Raw genomic sequence first — 22,751 nt, forward strand, 5'->3', positions numbered from 1 at the left:
AAAGAGACAAACTTTTAGCTAAAACGTGAAGGGGAGGAATGTGAGATGGTCAATCAGACAAGACGGGAAATAGGTTTCTCGACAGGGGAGAGACGTGCATTCTGGACAATGCCTATATGCTGAAGCCTCATTGCAATAGCTTGCCTCTGTCCTGGAGGAAATGTGACTACTAGTTTCATTTAAGGAATAAATTTATGGGTGTGGGTAGATAAAATTCTAAGATGACCCACAATGACACACAGCCAAGCATGATCCCCTCACCTTCAGCGTGGGAAGGATCCATAACTTCCCTTTAACAATGGGGCCAAAAATGTCACTTTTATGGTTACATTATGCTTGGGGTTGGTCTATAAATTCAAGATAAATAAATTTGAATTCCACGTTAAAAACAGGTAACTTTTTAGTATAAATATGTTTCATGTGATATTAGGGACATACTTGTGAATCTGGCAACTCTGTTTAATTTATAAGGTAAAGAATTTTTTCCCATGTCCCGGCTGACACCTTGGTCGTGACCCTGTGAGATTCTGAGCCGAGACCCCAGTTGGGCTGAGCTTAGACCCCGGATCCCCTAAGACTGTGAGACCACAGGCGGGTGTTGTTCTGAGCTGCTCCTGTCGGGCTGACTTACAAAGGCCTCCTCTCCTGTTCTCTCCATGGCCTGGTCAGCGGTGCTGCTGACTTGGACGACCTGGGTGTCATATCTGCTCATCAACAGAGACTAGAAGACCAGGCACAGGGATGGATGTCAAGAACAGACCACCTGGAGGGACAGGGACAGGGACGGGGACGGGGGAGAGGCGCTCTCAGCCGTTCTTGATGGAACTGGCTCATGAACGAAATGCTGAAATACAGTGTATTCTAGGACCCAAAATGACGCTGGGAGTAAGGAGAGACTCTGCAGTGTGTGGGGATTTTATTACAGTAATTTCACAATGAAATGGATCCTCACGGGAGATACTGAGTCCCTGTTACAGCAGGTGTTCGGGCCTCCAGAGAGTAGAAGGGAGACTTTATGGAGCACAGCAGAGAGGAACAAAGAGTGTTTTGATCTTGGTAATGATGTGAATTTTAGTAAGTTTCCTTACCTTTTTGTACCTCAATTTCCATAGGATAAGTTACCTAACTCTTGCATTTTCACGGGCATCAGATAGATGAAATGTCTGAGGAAACCTCTGATCTACAGAACATCCAACAGTGTTATTGTAAAAAACATTGTGTCCGTGTGCTGCTGTGATTTGAACTAAAGGACCACCTAGAACTGGTAAAAATGTATTGAGGAATGGCTCTGGGGGTAAAATCTATCTGACAACAGCATTTATGAGTATTTGGATTCACAGGAAGTCTCCAACATAAAATGTGGAGGAGCTTCAGTGCAGCCCAGCACTGCCTTCCAATGAGATAGCCTACAGACTAATTAGCAATTACTTAGCTACTCAAAGAATTTAGTCAAGTTCATCTTAATAGCTGCATTCCACACATAACTTCCCTCCCCCCACAGAACCCTGATACATAGAACTTATCTCTGGAATCATGTGTTCGGATAACTGGAAAATTGATAGAAACTCACCTTAGAGGTTTGTAATTGGCTCAAGACAATGCCCAGGTGAGAAAAAACAAACCCGGATCCCCAGTAAAAATTGGAGACTCTATACTAATGGGTCACTTAAGGCAGATGCTGTGGCTATGAAAATACCAAGTCCTCTCATGATCAACTGACACGAGTGACTTGCGCATACCAGGTATTAAATGAATATTTATTACGTGAATCACAAAATTGACAGCATTCTCTGACCCTTCCTGTCCCTATATAAAGCTCCCAGGGTGGTGGGTGACATTCAGACTCCAGAAGCATCCTCTGCACCTCGACTGAAACCTCACCCTCTGCCAGCATGTGCTGCAACTACTACGGGAGCTCCTATGGGGGCTGTGGCTACGGCTCTGGCTATGGCTGTGGATACGGCTGTGGCTACGGCTCCAGATATGGCTGTGGCTACGGCTCTGGCTATGGCTGTGGATACGGCTCTGGCTACGGCTGTGGATACGGCTGTGGCTACGGCTCCAGATATGGCTGTGGCTATGGATCTGGCTACGGCTGTGGCTACGGCTCTGGCTACGGCTGTGGATACGGCTCTGGCTACGGCTGTGGATACGGCTCTGGCTACGGCTGTGGATACGGCTGTGGATACGGCTCTGGCTACGGCTGTGGATACGGCTGTGGATACGGCTCCAGATATGGATGTGGCTATGGATCTGGCTACGGCTATGGCTGCTGTACCTGCCGACCATGTTGCTACAGGCGATGCTATTCCTCTTGCTGCTAGAACATCATCTTAGACCATCCTATACCTCTAACATAATATTTAAAAATTAACACTTTCCTCCAAAGGACACCCCATTTTACCATCTCTACATTCAAGTAAGGATTGGATACCAACTGTTTCTACATCAAACTCTTGTCTGTTATTGACGAATTATGAATGCTTCCATTACGTGACCTGAAGACAGAAGATTTGATTCTGATTATGTTCAAAATGTAAAATTTTGGTTTTCCTATTCTATGATGCTGTATTGTCCATAAATACAAAGACTCCATAGGTGGAGGAAATTATACAATTTTAATAAACAAATTTTATTCATTCCTGTGTTTTGTGTCAGAAGCATCACTGTACCTGTGGCCTTCCTAGAAGGCCAATCAACCACTGTGTTAGCTGATCCTTAGGTTAATTTATTCCTTCATCTACTGTATGTGTCCATTTGGTCACCAAGACCACATGGTTTTGTTTACTGCAGGGTTGTAGTAAATCTTGATATTAGGTAATGGGAGTACTCCAACTTTGTTTCTTTTCAAAATTATTTTGGCTATTCTAGTTTCTTTGCTTTCCACCTAAACATTAGAATCATCTTGTCAACATCTACAAATATATCTTGCTGAGATTTTTATTGGGATTGAATTGAATCTACACATCAATTTTGGGAGAATAGACTTCTTAACAATATTGGGTCTTTCAATCCATGAACATGGTATATCTCTGCATATATTTAGGTCTTCTTTGATTTCTGTGATGGGTTCTAATTCAAAATTTAACAAGAGCATTGGTTTTGTACTACTGAAGGCATATTCTTGTGGGGGAGACAAACCAAAGTTTAAAAACAATGAGACATCTAAATAACTAAATTAAAATAATAAATTAACAGAATTATAAAAAGTGTTTCTAATGATTAATAAAATAAACAGTGGCTTGCTATTAAATATCATATGGCCTGCAAAACTCACAGAAGAAGAAATAGATAATCTCAGTAGGCCTAAAACTCTTAAATAAATTGAAACAATAATAACTCTCCAAAACAGAAAGCACCAGTCCCAGATGGCTTTACTGGAAAACTCTACAAAAATTTAAAGGAATAAGTTATACCAATTCTCTACAATCACTTCCAGAAATAAAATCAGAAGGAATACTTACCAATTAGGTCACCATTACCTTAATACCAAAACCAGATAAAGACATTACAAAAATAAAAACTACAGACAAATATCTAAATGAACATAGATACGAAAATTCTCAATTAAATATTTCCAGTTTTACTCCAGCATTGTATAAAAAGAATTATACACCATAACCAAGCTGAATTTATCCCAATTATGCAAGGTTGGTTCAAAACTCAAAAATGAATCAATGTAATTTATTGCATCAACAGCCTGAAGAAGAAAAATCACATGGTCATTTCAATAGATGCAGAAAAAGCATTTAACAAAATCCAGCATCCACACATGAATAAGATTTTTCACTAATCAGTAATAAAGGAAAGCTTCCTCAATTTGATAAAGAATACGTATAAAAAACCTTTGCAACATCACCCATATTTAAAAGTGAAAAACTAGAAGCTTTCTTCCTAAGAAACAAGGCGCAGATGTCCTCTCTCGTTATTTCTCTTCAATATCATCTCAGAAGACCTTGCTGATGCAATAATGCAAGAAAAACAGGTAAAAGGTATACTGATGAAAGAAAGAAAGAGAGAGAGAGAGAGAGAGAGAGAGAGAGAGAGAGAGAGAGAGAGAGAGAGAAAGAAAGAAAGAAAGAAAGAAAGAAAGAAAGAAAGAAAGAAAGAAAGAAAGAAAGAAAGAAAAGAAAGACAAAAGAGAGAGGGAGGGAGGGAGGGAGGGAGGGAGGGAGGGAGGGAGGGAGGGAGGGAGGGAGGGAGGGAGGGAGGGAGGGAGGGGAAGAAAGAAAGAAAGAAAGAAAGAAAGAAGAGAGAGAGAGAGAGAGAGAGAGAGAGAGAGAGAGAGAAAGAAAGAAAAAGAAAGAAAGAAAGAAAGAAAGAAGAAAGAAAGAAAGAAAGAAAGAAAGAAAGAAAGAAAGAAAGAAAGAAAGAAAGAAAGAAAAACAAACTATTTTTTTCCACATGGGATATGATTGTCTATGTAGAAAATCCAAAAGAAACAACCACAAAAACAAAACTTCTGTAACTAATAAGTGATTAAAGCAAGGATAGAGTTTACAATCTTAATATACAAGAGTCAATTGCTTTTCTACATGTTAATAATGGACAAGTAAAATTTGAAATTAAACAATAATACATACTATAGCAGTCAAAACATGAACCACTTAGATGTAAATCTAAAAGAAATGTGTACAAGATCTAACATGAGGAAAACCACAAAACTCCTATGAAGAAATTACAGAGGAGCTAAACAAATAGATGTCCTATGTTCATGGATGGGAAGGCTCCATATTGTCAAGGAGTCAGGTCCTGGATTCACTGCAATCTCACTAAAAATTCCAGCATATTGTTTTGCAGATTTCAACAAAGTGATTATAAAGTTTATACGGAGAAGCAAAGATCCAGAACAGCGAATGTGGTATTGAAGAGGAAGAGCACGCTGGAGGAGGAATGCTACCCGACTTCACTTCTCACGATAAAGCTGCAGTCATCAAGATGGGTGGTACTAGTGAAACAGACAAAACTCAATGGGGCAGAACAGACCAGAAACAGACTCACACGAATAGGCGTCAACTAATCTTTGTGAATTCAGAAAGGATGGTCTTTTCAACACATGGTGCTGAACAACTGGACATCCACATACCAAAAAGAAAAAAAAAATCTAGAAATAGGCCTTGCACCCTTCATGAAAATTAACTCGAAATGAATCACAGACATAAATATAAAATGAAAAACTATAAAACTTCTAGAAGATCACATGGGAGAAAACCTAGATAATCTTGGGTTTGGCCATGACCTAGTTATAAAACCAAAGACACAGGTTACTACAGAAGGAATTGATAAGCTAGACTGCACTCAAGTTCAAAACTTTCAGGTATTATTTTAGAAGGATTTAATATAAAAATTAAAAAAAAAAACTTCTGCTCTGGGAAAGACAATGTCAACATGATAAGCAGACATGTCACAAACTGGAAGAAAATATTTGTAAAGAACACATCTGATAATGTTATCCAAAATATGCAAAGAATTCTTAAAACTCAGCAATAATAAGGCAAACAACCTTACTTAGCAATGAGCCAAAGACCTTCCCAGACACTTCACCAAAGAAGATTGCAGATGAGCACAGGAAAGGATGTTCACGTGGTATGTCATCAGAGGGATGCAAATTAAAATAACAATTAGAGACCACTACGCACCTATTAGAATGGCCAAAATCTGACCACAAGTGCCGACAAGGCCAGGAAGCGAAGCAGAACCTCATTCATGCTGGTGGAAGCAAAGCAGGATAGCCACTTGGGAAGACAGCTTTATCGTTGTCTGATAAAGCTAAACACATCCTTACCACGTGATCCAGCTTATACACTAGGTCCACACAAAAACCTACACGGGAATGTCTAGAGCAGCTTTATTCATAACGGCCAAGACTTGGAAGGAACCAAGATGTAGATGGGAAATCTCTGTACATTCTTCTTGGTTTTTATATAAACCTAAAACTTCTCCAAAAATAGTCTTTAAAAGTTAAATATTGTGACCCTAAAATTGCTCTAAGTCGTCACAAAATTAAGGTAAAATTTAGATAACATCTGAATCTCACAGATCAAATACTTAAAAATTATAAACATTTAAATTTAATTTAATTTTGCTAAAGAAAAGATCGGTGAAATTGAGGATAGACAGAGCAAGAGCAATTCCCAAAACTTAAATACAGAGAGAAATTTTTTTTTAAAAAAAGAGCAGACCCTTTGTTACCTGTGGTGTAATACTGAGTGATCTCATACACATACTTACATATCTAGAAGAGGGCTCAAGTTGTATTTGAATAAATATTTCCAAATTCGACTTTGCCAAAAGATACTATGAACCCAGAGACTGACGAGCTCAGCAAGTAACAACTACACAGGGAAACCAAGACAAGTGCTTTGTCTTAACTGAAAATATTTTTTTGATTTTCTAGTTTTTCTAAATGACAATCTTAAACTGGAAATAATCAAGATGATTTAGGGAAGATATAAAGGTAAAATCAATAACACGAGTAGCAGAGGTTGGGGGAAGTGGCGCATTCTGCACAGAGTTGTGGGATGTCACTTACGGCCTAAGGGAGTAAACTCAGGTGCATGTTTAATCCTCAGGGACTCCGTTCAAATTGTAAGTGTTGGTGTATCGACTAAACCAATGAAGGATTAAAATGAAACACTAAAATAAAAATTGAAAAGAAGGCAGGAAAATAAGGCAAGAAAAGGAAAGAACAAAGCGAGCAAGTGAAAGCCACACAGTGCGGCACAGACTTACAGCCACGACAGCAACCGCCTGGGGGCGAAACAGTCTGGACGCTGCAGTTAACAACGTTGCCCACAGCGACGCTCTCGAAGAAGCCCCCAAAACAGCAGACACGGGCCGTTAGAAATAGGCACATACACAAATATAATAATACGCACATGCATTATGAATATATTATAAGCACTAGTTTCAAGAAAGCTGGAGAAGCTGTGTTAGCATCAAAGTCAGCAGCAAAGCAAAAATGATATAAAAGTGGACGCCCCGTGAAACATGAAATCGCTGACGAGTCTGACCAGACGGAGCAGAGAGGAACGACCGGAGGGGCGTGCGCTGTTCTAAGTTTTATGGGAAGAAGTGTAACGTTACTTTTTAAATGTGATAAATATTACATACTGTAATATTTAGAGCAACCCTCGGAAATCTTGTATCTAGTAAGCCCATGCAGAGGAGATAAAACGGAATCCCCCCCAAAAAATACTATCAAATAATTTAATAAAAGAAATAAAAATAGGGATGGGCAAGAGGTCAGAAAATAGAAATCAAACAACAAAATGGCATAGACCTAAATATAACTGTGTCTAAATTAAATTTGAAAGTCAAAATATGTGAATCAGAAATAAGGCTGAAACGTGGCCTGTGCACAATAAACCCCCAGGAAACGAGGGCACCGGAAGGCGCGACGGTGGGGAAGCCGCGGTGGGCGCGCTGTTGTCCCTGAAACACGCCGCGGGACGGGGGACATTCCTAAAGCAGAGCGCGATTCTCGTGAGAGAAAGTGACTTTCTCAGTGACCATTCTAAATGAGCCGCAGTAATGACAAGGTTTCCAAGTTAGTGAAACAAAATCAAAAAAATATTGAAAGAAAAAAACCCGCCATTACAAGCAAAGACCTAGAGATGTCAGAACAGTTACCGAGGTCACTGATGGGACGAAGGAAACAGAAAATCACCAACGTCATGAAAACAGAAGCGGATTTAAGAGACGGAGCTAACTGGCGCCCGTGGCCCACGACAGCCAGCGGAGCGGAGCGGCCTCTGCTTAAAGTGCCCACGGATGCTCCAGGCAGGTCGTACGCTGGGCTATAAAATGCATTCTGATAAATTAAATTCAACGTATTAAAAGGAACAAATTCTACTGACATTAGGCATGAAGAACACACAGATCGCTGGGACATTCCCCAAACAGTTGTATCGATCAAATGTAAAGCACAAGGGAAGTTAAAATACAATTTTAAAAGAATTACAATGACAATTCTAAAAAACACCAGAATTCCTGGGGCTGCACATCAGCAGTGACCGTAGAGTCATTTATAGCTTTAAGTGCATTTGATTGAAAAGAAGATACGTGTTTACACGTTTGTTTACAAGAAAAAATACCTTCAAAGACACATACATGGAAAGAAAACATCTTGAGTTGGTAAAAATATGTTTCCTGTACGGGTTTGACTGTATTAAAATCCTGTTTTCCTGTTTTAATTTCTCATCAAGGCAAATGAAACCAGTAACATGAAAGGTTTTGTGTCCACACCTCCGGTGGCTGGGGGAGCGAGACACAGAGGGTCTGCCGGTTACCTGTGGCCCGGGCTTCAGCCTCATTACTGCCGCGTGAACCACACACCCCCTGACTCTGGGCTGGAACAAGAGTTCCAACGGCCTTATGTGCCCCGGCCGGCGAGGCTCAGCGGGTCGATCTCTGTCCCAGGCACCAAAGGGTCGCCGGTTCGATTCTTGGTCAGGGCCCGTGGCCGGGTTCCGGGCTTGATCCCCAGTGGGGGACACGCAGGAGGCAGCTGATGGACGTTACTGTCACATCGGTCTCTCTCTCTCTCCCTCTCTAAAATCAATAAAAACATTTCAATAAAATTTTTAAAAAATAAAAATGATTCTCTTACGGAGGGAGTATAACTTGGGGTGGCCAAGGAGAAAGGAATTATCCGAGGTCAAGAGCAGTCGACTGAAACTGCGGAAACGCTCCCTGCTCGCGGCCCGGGCACAGAACGCTGAGCGGAGCGCGTTAGGAAGGGCGGGTCCCAGGCGGGTCCCAGGCGTGATGGCACCGCCTCGTCAGAGGCCCTCCACGCGTTAGAGCGACCCTCCAGGGCCTCAAGGGTGATGCTCTGGCCTTGAAACAACAAGCCAGTCATGTTGGCCGTAAATCAGCCCATGACCTGAGCACAGCGGTGGGTCCCTCCCGCTGAGGGCATGAAAGGCCCCCGTGAGGAGAGGAGCCCAGACTGAAGTCACCCCCACCCCTGCTCCACCCAAGGACGACCTAACAACCATCAGCATGTGCGGCCACTACGGAAACTACTACGGGGGCCTCGGCTACGGAGGCCTGGGCTGGGGCTGTGGCTCCTGCTGTGGCTGTGGCTCCCGTGGACTGGGCTGTGGCTACATCTCCCGCTCTCTCTGTGGCTGTGGCCGTGGCTATGGCCGTGGCTGTGGCTACATCTCCTGCTCTCTCTGTGGCTGTGGCCGTGGCTGTGGCTGTGGCTCCCGCTCTCTCTGTGGCCGTGGCTGTGGCCTGCATGACAGCCCCTGATAACCAGATAAAAGCAGCATTTCAGGTGTAAACAATGCTTCAGGGTCTCCCTGCAGTGCTAAGCCATACATTTTTATGTTGTATTCCTTTACTAATTAGTTCAAAATATTTTCTAGTTTTCTATGTGATTTGTTTTCTGATCCCCAGCCCGGGAGACTCTGTCTCAGCCCCCGGGGCTCTCTGCCCCTCCGGGGGACACATCGTGGCAGCGGGGGGGGGGGGGTTCTTACTGAGCCGCTGCTCCTCCAGCCGACAGGGGCAGAGGGGGCTCCGTCTGCCCTGCGGGCAGCAATGGCAGGGCCGGGGGCAGGTGGGGACACAGGACAGACAAACAGGCCGAAGGAACAGGCAGCAATGCTGACAACTCTGAGTCGCGACCACAAGACCCAGGCGTTAAACCCAAACAAGGCGACTGCTTGCTTAAAAATTAAATAATTCAAGACGCTCCTGGTTCACAGAATCTCAATCAAACCGTCATACCGAGAAACCAAAAACGGCAACCCAAACGAGAAAAGATTATCAACTGACCTTAACACCAAATTAATCAGATGTTCAAACGATCGGGTACTGATTTTAAAGCAGTCGTCATAAACATGTTTCCATAGAGCCTCCTGAAACAGGTAGGTAGAAATAAAGAGAATTACATGTATTTCTACTCTTTCTCTCTCTCTCTATATATATATATACAGACATATATATATAATGCAAACAGCAACTACTAGAAAGCAGAAATGGATATAACATCAAACTAAATAGACTTTAACACACAGATTTTAAAAGAGATGGAGACATTTTGGATGGTAAACAGGCGTCTGTCAGGAAGAGACGAACATTTAAAATCAACACGGACCTAACAGCAGAGCACCAAATGCACAAATCAGAAACTGACAGGATTGAAAGGAGAGAGAAACTGCGATAATCGTAGAGGCTTTAATGTCGCACTTTGAATACCGGATAGAAAGCTCCACAGCTCACAACATAAACAGACCCGGGAGAGGCTGTAAACCCACCAGGCCCAACGGGCCTCAGGGAGGGTCGACCCGGCGACCGGAGAACACAGCTCCTCCCAGGCACCCACCCGGACTGTCCTCCAGCGTAGGTCACGTGTGGACTGAGAACAAGGGCTGGTAAATTTTAAAAATTAAATCACACGCCGTCCCACGTGCTGTCTCCAACAGATGGGGGAAGACACGGACATAAAATTCTCTCCTCTGGATGCTGCCGGAAAACATGCATTTGGATGCAGGTTAAGAGCTTGGCCAGCCTCGTACTTTCATCTCTATTCAGAAAGTAATTTTACACGAGCCCGTTTTCAGGGTTTCCAAATTCTAAAACTAGTTACTAAAATATCAATAGACACAATTGATTTATATTTTATCATTGGTGTCATCATCAACACTTAGTAAATGGAATTAAGAGAATTATTACAGGCAGCTTTCTGAACTTTATCCAGACTGTCGAGATCAGAAGTACGCTGGTAGCCTGGATTTTGGAGCAGACGTTATGCAAGAGAACAGGTCTCTTTCCAAAAGGCAGGCGGAGATTGACCCCTCAACGGTTTTGCTGAAATGGGCTTAAAATTCTGTATCTTCCTGTGACAATGTGTGAACGCTGGAGGGGTAGGTGGTCTGTGCAGATAGGCACAGTGCATACGAGGAGTTCAAGGATTTTTTATTTTATTTTATATTTTATTTCAGAGAGAGGAAGGGAGAGGGAGAGATAGAAACACCAATGATGAGAGTCACTGCTCAGCCGCCCCCTGCACGCCCCGCCCTGGGGACCAAGCCCGCGACCCAGGCGGGGGCCCCGACTGGGAATCGAACCACAATCTCCCAGATCATAGGTCAATGCTCAAGCGCTGAGCCACGCCGGCCGGGCAAGAACATATTCTCAGTGAGTGAAAAGAAATAGCAATAATATAAGATTTAGAAGAAAAATTTACCTCTGCCCAGAGGCACATTTAAACACCTAGTACCCATGTCCCACAGCTTTTCTATCTGTCACCTACTGATGGGCCCTTGGGCTGGTTCCAGATCTTGGCTACTGTAAACTGCGCTGCTATGAACATCAGGGGGCATATATTCCTTCTGATTAATGTTTCAGGTTCTTAGGGTACATTCCTAGGAGTGGAATCACTGGGTCGAACGGCAGCTCCATTTCTAATTTTTTGAGGAACCTCCACACTGTTTTCCACAGTGGCTGCTCCAGTCTGCATTCCCACCAGCAGTGCCCCAGGCTCCCCTTTCCCCACACCCTCGCCAGCATGTGTTGTTTGCTGATTTGTTGATGGAGCCATTCTGACAGGTGAGAGGTGATACCTCACTGTGGTTTTAATTTGCATCTCTCTGATGGTTAGTGACATTGAGCATTTTCTCATGTGTCTCTTGCCATCCGTATGTCCTCTTTGGAGAAGTGTCTATTCAGGTCCTTTGCCCATTTCTTAATTGGGTTGTTTGCCTTCCTCTTGCTGAGTGCTGTGAGTTCTTTGTACACTTTGGAAATTAGCCCCTTATCAGATGCATCCTTGGCAAATGTGTTTTCCCAGACCGTGGGGTTCCTTTGTGTTTTGAGGCTGTTTTCTTTTGCTGTGCAGAAGCTTTTTAGTTTGATGTCGTCCCATATGTTTATTTTTTCCTTTGTTTCTCTTGCCCTAGGAGATGGATCAGTGAAAAGTCCACTACGTGGGATGTCTGTGACTTTACTGCCTATGTTTTCCTCCAGGATTTTTATGGTTTCATGACTTACATTTAAGTCTTTTATCCATTTTGAGTTTATTTTTGTGTATGGTGAAGTTGGTGGTCTAGTTTCATTTTTTTGCAGGTATCTGTCCAATTTTCCCAGCACCACTTACTGAAGAGACTGTCCTTACTCCATTGGATGCTCTTGCCTCCATTGTCAAATATTAACTGACGATAATGGTGTGGGTCTATTTCTAGGGTCTCTGTTCTGTTCCATTGGTCTCTATGCCTGTTGTTGTACCAATACCAGGCCTTTTTGATTACAGTGGCTTTGTAATATAGTTTGATATCTGGTATTATGATCCCTCCAACTCTGTTCTTCTTTCTCAAGATGACTGCAGCTATTTGGAATCTTTTTCGGTTCCATATAAATTTTTGGAATATTTGTTCCAGATCTGTGAAAAAGCTGTGGGACATTCACACCAGGGAATACTACGCAGCTGTAAAGAAGAAGGATCTTGTACCCTGTGGGACAGCGTGGAGGGACCTGGAGAATATTATGCTGAGTGAAACAAGCCAGTCAGAGAAAGACAAATATCACAGGATCTCACTCACATGTGGAATCTAAAGAACATAATAAACTGATGAACAAAATAGATTCAGTGACACAGAAACATGGAACAGACTGAGGGATCTCAGAGGGAAGGCGGGGGTGGGTGGGTGGGGAGAGAGTAACCAAAGTACTTATATGCACATGTGCAGAACCCATGGACACAGACAATAGTGAGGTGAAGGCCTGGGGAGGGAGTGGGTGCAGGTTGGACGGGATCAATGGGGGGAAAAGGGGAACATCTGTAATACTTTCAGCAATAAAGATAAATTAAAAATAAATGAAAATAAAGACCTAGTATCAAGAAAGAAATAGAATGAGGTGGGGAGGGGAAGGTACCACTTTGCCAATGTCTTAGTCAAACTTTGGACAAACCAAAGATGAGGCTTTGATCAAATCAACGCAGGTGACAGTAGCCCTTGGATCTGCTCATGAAAACACCTGTCGCAAAGGCACTCGTTGAACATAACTATTCAACCACACGCCTAAATTATCGACTCTATATAACCAAAGGGTCAACAATCTCAGACACAAACACACACACAGTCTACACAAATAAGTGCACATGAAAACGTCGTAAGTGTGCAAAACAGATCACCTTTAATGAACAACAAATTTAGACATTTTCCCGAAGGAAATGGTTAAGGTTAGTTGCATTCAATCAGACAATAGTAACACAAGATCAAATGAATATTTTTTAAGTTATTAGAAACTCAGGTAATTTTGATCAAAATGTTCCGACGTTACATGGCAGCCTCAGATCGGTTGTCATTGATTGAAGAGACGGTAACGTGGTTATTACACATAAGGCAGGAGGTACACGTAGCCCTTCATGAGAGACTGTCTTGAACAGATGAGCAATCCAGAATTTCTTAGAAGAAGCCAGACCAGTATCTTCCATAGCAGCATGGACGGTAACAGGAATATCCAAGGCCACGGTAGCTACATCCATAGCCACATCCCAGGCCACCGTAGCCATAGCCCAGGCCACCGTAGCCATAGCCAAGGCCACCGTAGCCATAGCCCAGGCCACCGTAGCCATAGCCAAGGCCACCGTAGCCATAGCCAAGGCCACCGTAGTAGTTGTAGAAGCTCATGGTGTGAGGAGAAGACTCAGGAGAGGAGCAGAGTCGATTTCTAAGTTTCTGATCCGCACAGGGCCTTATATACCAACTGGGTGGACGCAGGGCCAACCACAGGCACTGCTGGACTCACATTTCAAACTCATTGGCATTATAACCATCTCAAGAATCCCTCATAAACCAGTGTGCCCGGGACAGCCTTGCCGTGTCAGGAGCCCTCTGATGAAATCACGCGCCTTTAATGGAAGATGCTTCTCCTCGTCGGGTGGCTCGCGTGCCCCACGTGAGAAATCTACACTAGGCTACTAGCTACCACGAGATCATATAACCACACAGACCTCACGTCCTGAAAATGTGTTTTTCCCTCAGTAACATCCTCCTTCCGACCTGCACAGATGCAGCCTTGGGGGTGAGGTGTGGCTTCCACACGGTGGGAAAAATGGGAAGTTTATGGAGAAGACGCGACAGGAGGCGCAGTGAGGACTTGGCAGGGCGCGGCTGTAAACCCGCGAATGATTAATGTGGCGCATTAAGTTTTCGCGGAGCAATGTTACCCACTTTGATTTATACTTGACAGGCACATCCATCGTTTCACAGACGATCAAAAGCCATGACAGAGCCCCTGAGTTTAAACCATGGGCCATGATTGTACACAAATAGAAGGATTCGTGCTATTGTCACTTCCAGCTTAAAAATCTACCCCAAAAACTATCAAAGGCTCCTGGCACCAAGCACCTCCTGCAGGGACAAAGCGGAGGAGCCGCCCCCTCGTATCCTTGGAGCCGCCCCTCGGTATCCTTGCCCAAAACGCACGACCTCGACTTTGCTGTGAGAAAACAGGAAACCCAAGCGGAGGGACGTGCTCGGCGTCTGAAACTGTCCAAGGCGCGCAAGTTACAGAAAAGCTGAGAAACCGGCCCCAGCTGGAGGAGACGAAAGAGATTAGACAGCCCGGCGTTGGACCCCAGAGAAAAAGAAAGGACACTAGTGAAGGGAAAAAAAAAGTGTCATCCAGACAAAGTGTGCGGGTTAGTTAAGAATATTGTACCAGGTTCATTTCTTAGTTTTGACCATTTACGTGGTTATGAGAGATACTGACGTGGGTGTAACGGGTGAACGGGAAATGCTCACGTTCTAAATATTTTTGCAACATTCAACTAAATCATTTCAAAATAAAAAAGTGGGAAGGAGAATCTAAAATGCTACTTGGAAGAATTTAAAAATGCGACTCATATCACAGCAACGTACACCTAGAACCTATATGTTCCTACTAAACAACGTCACTCCAATAAATTTAAAAAATAATTAAAAAACAAATAAATAAAAATAAAAATGCTACTTGATTGCATCGATTTGGTCATTTATTAGTTCTTTTGTACCTGAAATTTTTAAGAATCAGTTGTCACCCAGGCCAGTGTGGCTCAGGTGGTTGAGCCTTGTCCTTGCACCAAAAAGGTCACGGGTTCGATTCCTGGTCAAGGCAGAGGCCCGGGTCGTGGGCTTGAGCCCCAGCAGGGGACGTGCAGGAGGCAGCTGATCTGTTTCTCTCTCTCCTCTCCCTTCCTCTCTCTCTAGAATAAATATTTAATAAATAAATACATAAATACGTGGAACAGCAAATGGATGTTTCTCTCTCCAATCAATCAACATTTGAAATCGGTTGACCGTGAGACTTTGTTCTGAGCTCTCGGGCTGCAGGCGGGAAGGGTGCAGACGCGACCCCAGGGCCACGGAGCCTACGGTCTGGGTGAGCGGAGGCAGGAGACGCAGGCACACGCGGGAAAGCAAGTGTGAAGCGTGAACCGAGATTAACCGGCGACAGCAAAATGTCCCACGAAACCCACCCAAAGAGAGTTTAAATAGAAACCACAGGGGGCGAGCCCTGGCCGGCACCCTCACAGTGGAGGCTGACGCCTGGAGAAGAGACGAAGGAGAAGCCCGGCTGCTGCCGGCGGGGCCCAGCCCAAGGCGGGCGGCCGGGCGCAGGGGAGGGTCGGAGGCCCCGGAAGGGAGAGCGACGCTGGGGAAGCTGGAAGCCACTCAGGGCCTCGCGCGATGAAGACGGAACCCCCGGGACCGGAAGGGCGGGTGCCGGGTCCCCGCTGAGCGGCTTCGCAGATGCTGGGGGCCAGAGAGCCCAAGGCGGGGGGGAGACGGGCACAGGACCAGCTGGACACGCCGTGGGCCGCGGCGAACGGAGGGTGATGGGATGTGGGCGGGGACGCCTGAGGAGACGGGGGGGCTATTTGGTTCTGTTTTTGATAATGGGATGTGCTTAAGAACTAAACACAGCTCAGAAAACACAGCAGAAAAAAGGAAGCTGAAAGGAGCCCCACTGGGTGCAACGCTCCCGTTCCCGCGGGAAGGGGCAGCTCAGTTCTCGGGAAAAGTCAAATTAACTGAGGGAGGGAGGCTGTGCAGATACAACCCAGAAAATGTCCTTCTTGGGGACACTGCGTTCCACAAAAATAACGATGCGTTTTACAGCTACTTCAATCGAATACCAAGGGGGGAAATCCCCAGTAATTATAGTTTTCTTGTGGAACTGGCCCTGGCCGCTGAGTCACACCCATGCGAGTGACGCCCTGGGAGCGTAGCCTGGGGGAGACCGAGCGCCACGTTCTTTAAATTATTAAATTGCTACTGGAACCGTGTTCCGTGTTATTACTTTATTGACGCTGAACCGTGATGGGTGAGGCTACTTTTAATTTCTCTGCAGGAAATTTGAAAATAATACAGTGAGATGCCCTCTGATTCTAACATTTCCGCCCGGTGAATGGTAAATACGATTCATTTTCTGAAACGTGTCTGCTTCAGAAAAAGGGACCTGCCCATTCGAAGACACATGTGAGTAGTTTACTGCATTTCATGGGGTCCTGAGTATGAAAGACAATTTCTTGACGCATTAGATGTGCTTATGAAGACAGGTGAACTGGGAAATTTTTTCAAATTGTGCCGTCAGTCTTAGGACCTTCAGAGGCGAGCTGACTAAAGTGCGCGTGTGTCCGACACCTGCGCTCTCCGTGTCTGCCGAAGGCGACAAGTGGATGCATTAAAATATTCTGGCTCATAGGATTATAACAGCAGACATCTACTGATAGCTTCTACTTGGAAGCGTCAAGAATATCACCTCCCCGCATCCATCTTCTTAAAGAAAGAGAAGTAGACCTTTTATCTCGAATTCGAAGCTGTTCTCACTGTCCCAATGCCTCGCGACCGGGGGGGTTATTGCAATAATTGAAATAAAGACACTGGTCCTGTTGGGGCTGGGCCAGGGGACTCAGTGCGACGGGTCCAAGAACCACGACTGGATATCCTGAGAGGAAACACCCGATAGATTCACAGACATAACGTTAAGATGTTACTTATAATTCTCATGTTAATGAGAAAACTAATTTGTAAAGCTGTATATTCAATTTAGAGGAAAAACAGCAGAGACGTGTAATCCAAGGGATAACTTCTGTCCGGTAGAAATTAAACATTAAGGAGAGTTAGCGTCGTGAGCACAAGTGAGAAAGTACATGCATTTTGCTCAGACTTGGTTCTCTGGAAACTTTAATTCGCTGGGTTTTTATCAGCATCGTGGGGATGAGAGAGACATTATGGGATCAGCGTAGCAAAAGAAACCGAATCCCCGAAGAAGAGCAGTAATTTGGATCAAGAGAAGAAAAATGCATGCGTCAAAAAGAGTGTCGTTCTTGAAAAATATTTTTAAAAATTAGTGAAACTAACTGGGGCCAAGAGCAGAGGAGGCTGAGATGAACGACGTGTCCGTTCTTGACATGAAGATGGCGGCAGGCGGCCGAAGGGAAAGTCTCAGTTGGGGCAGGGCTGTGTCGCTGGGAGACTCTCCCCTCGGGCGAGCCCTGAGCGGGGGAGCGGAGCACAAACTGAGACGACAACCACCACGACTCATGAAAACCTGAGTGTGTCTTATGGCGGAGAAACAACAAAGTAATTAGCTTGGTCACAAGATGAGCTAATGACGTGGGACACGGGGTGGGTCCCTCCCTCTGAGGGTATAAAAGGCCCCCATGAGGAGAGGAGCCCAGACTGAAGTCACCTCCACGCCTGCTCCACCCAACAACAACCTAACAACCAGCACCATGTGTGGCTACTACGGAAACTACTACGGGGGCCTCGGCTACGGAGGCTGTGGCTACGGAGGCCTGGGCTGGGGCTGTGGCTCCTGCTGTGGCTGTGGCTTCCGTGGACTGGGCTGCGGCTATGGCTGTGGCTACGGCCGTGGCTACGGCTCTCTCTGTGGCTACGGCTGTGGCTGTGGCTATGGCTATGGCTCCCGCTCTCTCTGTGGCTATGGCTGTGGCTATGGCCGTGGCTGTGGCTGTGGCTGTGGCTATGGCTATGGCTACTACTAGTGAGGACAAGTGAGAGATTTTTATCTCCCACCCAGGTAACACCCCAATTCACCGGCCCTGAATCTTGTGCCCCGTGTCACCCCACGAGGGTGGGCTAACCCTTCCACCACAGACATCAGCACTGGTGGCCCCGTCTGGGTCTAACCCTCCAGTCCTCACCTCCATGCTGTGCCCCGTGGAGACGGGACTGTGACGTTCACCCTGCGAACCCACTGACCTCCTCCCACCAAGTGGAGCAGTTCCTGGTCCCACCTGGGTATTTTTAAAGCATCATTCTGTTTCCCAGTGTTCCTAATAAACTTGGTTAACCTGAAATTAAAAACCTTGGTTTTCTTTCTATTTATTATATATAATAGAATTTATTTTAAGGTTTTGGGGTTTTTATTTGCTTGATTCTAGGAAAGGTGGCGATGTGTGTTTATGACGTATATTGTCCTCATATTTCTACCTCAGTTGCTCTATCAGTTCTAGGTTTGTGACTTTTGGAAGGCATTTAGTGTTGGGAAAATTGGATGGATATATGTAAAAAATAAAACTAGACCACCGTTTTACACCACACACAAAAGTAAACTCAAAATGCATTAAAACCATAAAAATCCTAGAAGAAAACATGGGCAGTAAAATCTTGGACATTTCTTATAGCAATATTTTTTCTGATATATCTCCTGCGGGCAGTAGAAGCAAAAGGAAAAATAGACAAATGGGACTACATCGAAGTAAAGAGTTTTTGCACAGCAAGGAAACCACTAACAAAATGAAAAGACAACCCACTGAATGGGAGAACATATTTGTTGATGATACAACTGATAAGGGCTCACTTTCCAAAATTTATAAAAAAACTTATAAAACTCAACACCAAAAAAACAAACAACCCAGTTAAAAAATGGGCAAGGGGGTGCCCGGCCGGGCGTGACTCAGAGGTTGAGCATCGACCTAGGATCCAGGCGATCGGGGTTCGATTCCTGGTCAGGGCACATGCCCGGTTGCGGGCTCGATCAGTGGCTCTCTCATCATTGATGTTTCTCTCTCTCTCTCTCTCCCTCTCCTGTCCTCTCTCTGAAATTAATATATATATATTTTTTTAAATGGGCAAGGGACCTGAATAGACACTTCTCCAAGAGGACATACAGATGGCAAGAGACATAATCAAATACAAAACAGTGCCATCGCCCTCCCTCCAAAGTTCCTCAGGCTGCTTTCAAACCCCTTCAGTCACTACCTTCCAAACCCCTAAACCCTGAAACAGCTGACTCTCCTATAGTAACACAGCTTATCTTTCCCGGAGATCCTATTGTGTCGGGTCCCCAAAGACTATTCCTGCTTCGGGAGACTTGCTAGAAGGACTCACAGACTTAGCATATAACTGTGTTCATGGCAAAGATTAATTGCAGCAAAGTAGTGAGAATATAGAGGTAGATCAGGAGGGGAAAGGCCAGGCGGCTTCTGGGGGGTCCCTGTGCAGGCGCTGTAGGCTCCCTCCCTCCAGGAGGCTCACACAGAGCCCTCTCCTCCCCCGGCAATGGAAACGAAGGTTCTGTGTGACATCATTTCTGCCCAGGAAGCCCCTGGACACACGGTGCCTGAGATCAGAAAGACACCAGCAGAATCCCCGACCCCAGAGGGAAAAGGTGTGCTCAGCGAAACCACATTGCTGTCCAGTCCAGGCACGTGGGCGGCCACCTTACCCGTGAGGAGGCGGCGAGAACACTCCTGACCCCTCGGGGACCTCGTGACGGCCGTAGGGTCTGTCGTGATGCCTCTGGTTTACCTTCTCTTGATAAAACCTGTCTTCTCGCCTTTTTTCTTGGTTGGTCTTGCTAGAGGTTTATCAGCTTAAACTTTTCATGGAATCAGCTTTTGGATTCATTCATTTTCTCTATTTTCTTTTTGAAATGATACCGACTTCCGCTGTTACCTGTATTATTTCCTCCCTTTATTTTTTGGTGCTTCTTTACTGGTCACTTGGAGGAAGCTTGTGTTACTGGTCTGGAAACTTTCTCCTTTCTCCGTATGAAATGGGCTGCCATAGGTGTCCCTTGAAGTGCTGCCTTATTTACACCTCATGGGTTCTGATAGCTTCTGTATTCATTTCATTCAGCTCAAAATATTTTACACTCCTGGAAATTCCCCCTTAGACACACATGCGTGAGCACACACACTCACACACTTATATTTAAAGTGATTTTCTTATTTAAAAAAATACAATGAGTCGGATTTTAGCCAATTTGACAATCTCTGTCTTTAATTGTATATTTAGATATTCACATGTTGTTTAATCTTGATATGGCCTGAAGTACCAGGTGAAAACTATGCCCAACTATAGAGCAAAACATATAAAGAGCTAAAATCATCACGAGGAAAGAAAATTTCTTTTTTTTACCAGATAAGAAACTGAGATTCACAAGGATCCCAGATTTTTCTGGCAATCCAAATCTAGGAATCAGTGCAGCAAAGAAAAGGGAAATATTGAACAAAAATAATTACCAAAGAAAAATAGTTGTTACCCTACTAACAACCACAAAAGGACGGACAAATGTTGCAAAATAAATGAAAGTAAATGAAATGTTTTCACTTCCAGATTTATTAGGAAATTCAAAATTCATTAGAAAATGAGAAAACCAAATATAGCATAAAATTATAAATTAGAGATAACAATATCATCCTGATTTTAAGAGGGACATGAACTCATAGGATGAATTTTATATTCTTCCAGATGCCAGGTGTCGTCAGACCCGGATGCCAGGCCCCTAGCAAATCGTGTCAGAGGTGGGCAGTGCCGCGGAATAAGCATCCCTCGTGGTGGGGCATCAGCTAGTGGGGGTCGGAACTGGGGGATCATGAAGTGAAGACGCAGAGGGTGAGAGTCCCCGTGGCATCCTCAATAGTAGTAGCCAAAGCCAGAACCATAGCCACGGCCACAGCCATAGCCACAGCCATAGAGAGAGCGGGAGCCGTAGCCATAGCCACAGCCGTAGCCACAGCCCAGTCCACGGAAGCCACAGCCACAGCAGGAGCCACAGCCCCAGCCCAGGCCTCCGTAGCCGAGGCCCCCGTAGTAGTTTCCGTAGTAGCCGCACATGGTGCTGGTTGTTAGGTTGTCCTTGGGTGGAGCAGGGGTGGAGGTGACTTCAGTCTGGGCTCCTCTGCTCACAGGGGGCCTTTTATGTGCCCTCAGCGTGAGGGACTCACCACTGTGCTCAGGTCATTGGCTGATTTGTAGGTGAGTCAGTGTTGGCTCCGGGCTCCCGTGGCTCCCAGGCAGCGAGGGGTCTGCTGCTTCTCGGTACCTGGACAGGCCGTGGGCCATCAATGACCATCCACTGCCTCAGCCTCACAGCCTCACTCGTGACCTCCAGGTAACCATCTTAACCAGTCTTTGTGGTAAGAAGTAGCTTTTTTATTGACAAACTCGGACCTGCTCCAGACAAACAGTTTTAACTTTTTTGTTAATATTTAAGAGATGAGAGCATTCTGCCTTCACCCGGGCTTCTCCGTCCACTGCTTCCTGCTACAAACCATCAGCAGGGAGGGAATCTTCTCGTTTTCACCTGAGAGGCGGTTTACTGCTAAAAGCCAAAAAGTTATCACTCGGCCTCATGAGACTTTCGATAAAAAGCAAATAGTCTGAAATTCAGGCCTGAGAGAAATGGACTTTTCTTTTTCATTCACGTGAATATTTCTTAAACTTTTCACACTTTATTTTTAAAACATGAAAGATTTTTTCCCATGGCTTCAAATGTATATCCTGAATCCATAGTCAGCAGAAAAGGGAAATGATGAGACTTCATTTAAGAAATAATTTTTTAAGTATTTATTTATATAAAGCAGTATCACTGGCTGAGATCCCTTTTCGCAGAACCTACTAGATTTTCCCTAATAAACAAGCTCTTGGTAATATATCCCATACAGAAAACATGTCATTATTTTTACTTTAATAAAACTCAGAGTTGAATTCAACAACTGAGGGAAATAGTTCTCTGAACTTTCACGCTCCTAGAAAGACTGGATCCAGGAGGTAGACGCGATGAACACAGGGTGGGGCAAAAGGAGGGTTAGCGTCTCAAGTGCTCAAAACACATATTTCATTCTTATATTATTATTCATCTCCTTACATTTTTGTCGTAAAGTGGGGATAATTTCACCACATCTTAAGGTTGTTCTGCAGATCACGTGAGATAAAGCACGTAAGGTTCTCTGCACGGTAATTGCTTTATGGTCAACAACTAGTAAATGCTGTTTAATTATTACTATGATGAGACTTTTGACGTGGGGATCCCATGATGAACACCAGGCGAGATCAACAGGGAATATTCTTACACACACGGCAGGAAATGAGCGATGCGGACAATAGGAACCGATGACACCTCGACGCGTCCACTACATTCTGCGCACGTTCTAAGTGCTTCACATATTTTAACACATTACCTTCTCGTTAAAAACCTAGAATGTGGGTGCTGATTTTGAGGTAAGGAGGCCAAGCCTCCGGAAGTTAGTAACTTGCCTCGCGTCGCAGGCTGCTAAGTGACAGAAGCTGAACCCCACATGGCGCAGGACATTCAAATGCACTTTCTGGGCCATGAGAGAGCCTGGGAGCTGCCCGCCTGCTATCATGGTGATGGGTTATGCGTCCTGGAATCCATAAATAAAGGAAAAGTCCAGTGGAAAGGAAAACTTCTTGCTAAGATATTTTTTTAAATGATAATAAAAAATTCATTTGCAATCCATCATCACAATAAATATT

The 22,751-nt window shown here is 44.7% G+C and overlaps 3 protein-coding genes across 3 annotated transcripts; 2 read left to right on the top strand and 1 right to left on the bottom strand.

Annotated features, from left to right (window-relative positions):
• Window positions 1-1,892: 1,892 nt before the first annotated feature.
• Window positions 1,893-2,324, top strand: LOC308557445 (uncharacterized protein; the record flags this gene model as incomplete). Its single annotated transcript, XM_081137954.1, has 1 exon — window positions 1,893-2,324. The coding sequence occupies one exon, from the start codon at window positions 1,893-1,895 to the stop codon at window positions 2,322-2,324; it is 432 nt and encodes a 143-aa protein (XP_080994080.1).
• Window positions 2,325-13,421: 11,097 nt separating this feature from the next.
• LOC308557919 (uncharacterized protein) lies at window positions 13,422-21,089 on the bottom strand (the record flags this gene model as incomplete). The annotated part of the gene is made up of 3 exons (XM_081138819.1): window positions 13,422-13,722; window positions 19,696-19,827; window positions 20,890-21,089. 3 exons carry the CDS (start codon window positions 21,087-21,089, stop codon window positions 13,422-13,424), a joined length of 633 nt encoding a protein of 210 aa, XP_080994945.1.
• On the top strand, window positions 17,738-18,010 carry LOC308557982 (keratin-associated protein 6-1-like; the record flags this gene model as incomplete). Its single annotated transcript, XM_081138958.1, has 1 exon — window positions 17,738-18,010. One exon carries the CDS (start codon window positions 17,738-17,740, stop codon window positions 18,008-18,010), a length of 273 nt encoding a protein of 90 aa, XP_080995084.1.
• Window positions 21,090-22,751: the final 1,662 nt, after the last annotated feature.

The sequence above is a fragment of the Miniopterus schreibersii genome (assembly GCF_964146895.1).
Source record: "Miniopterus schreibersii genome assembly, chromosome: 5".
NCBI classification, from domain to species: domain Eukaryota; kingdom Metazoa; phylum Chordata; class Mammalia; order Chiroptera; family Miniopteridae; genus Miniopterus; species Miniopterus schreibersii.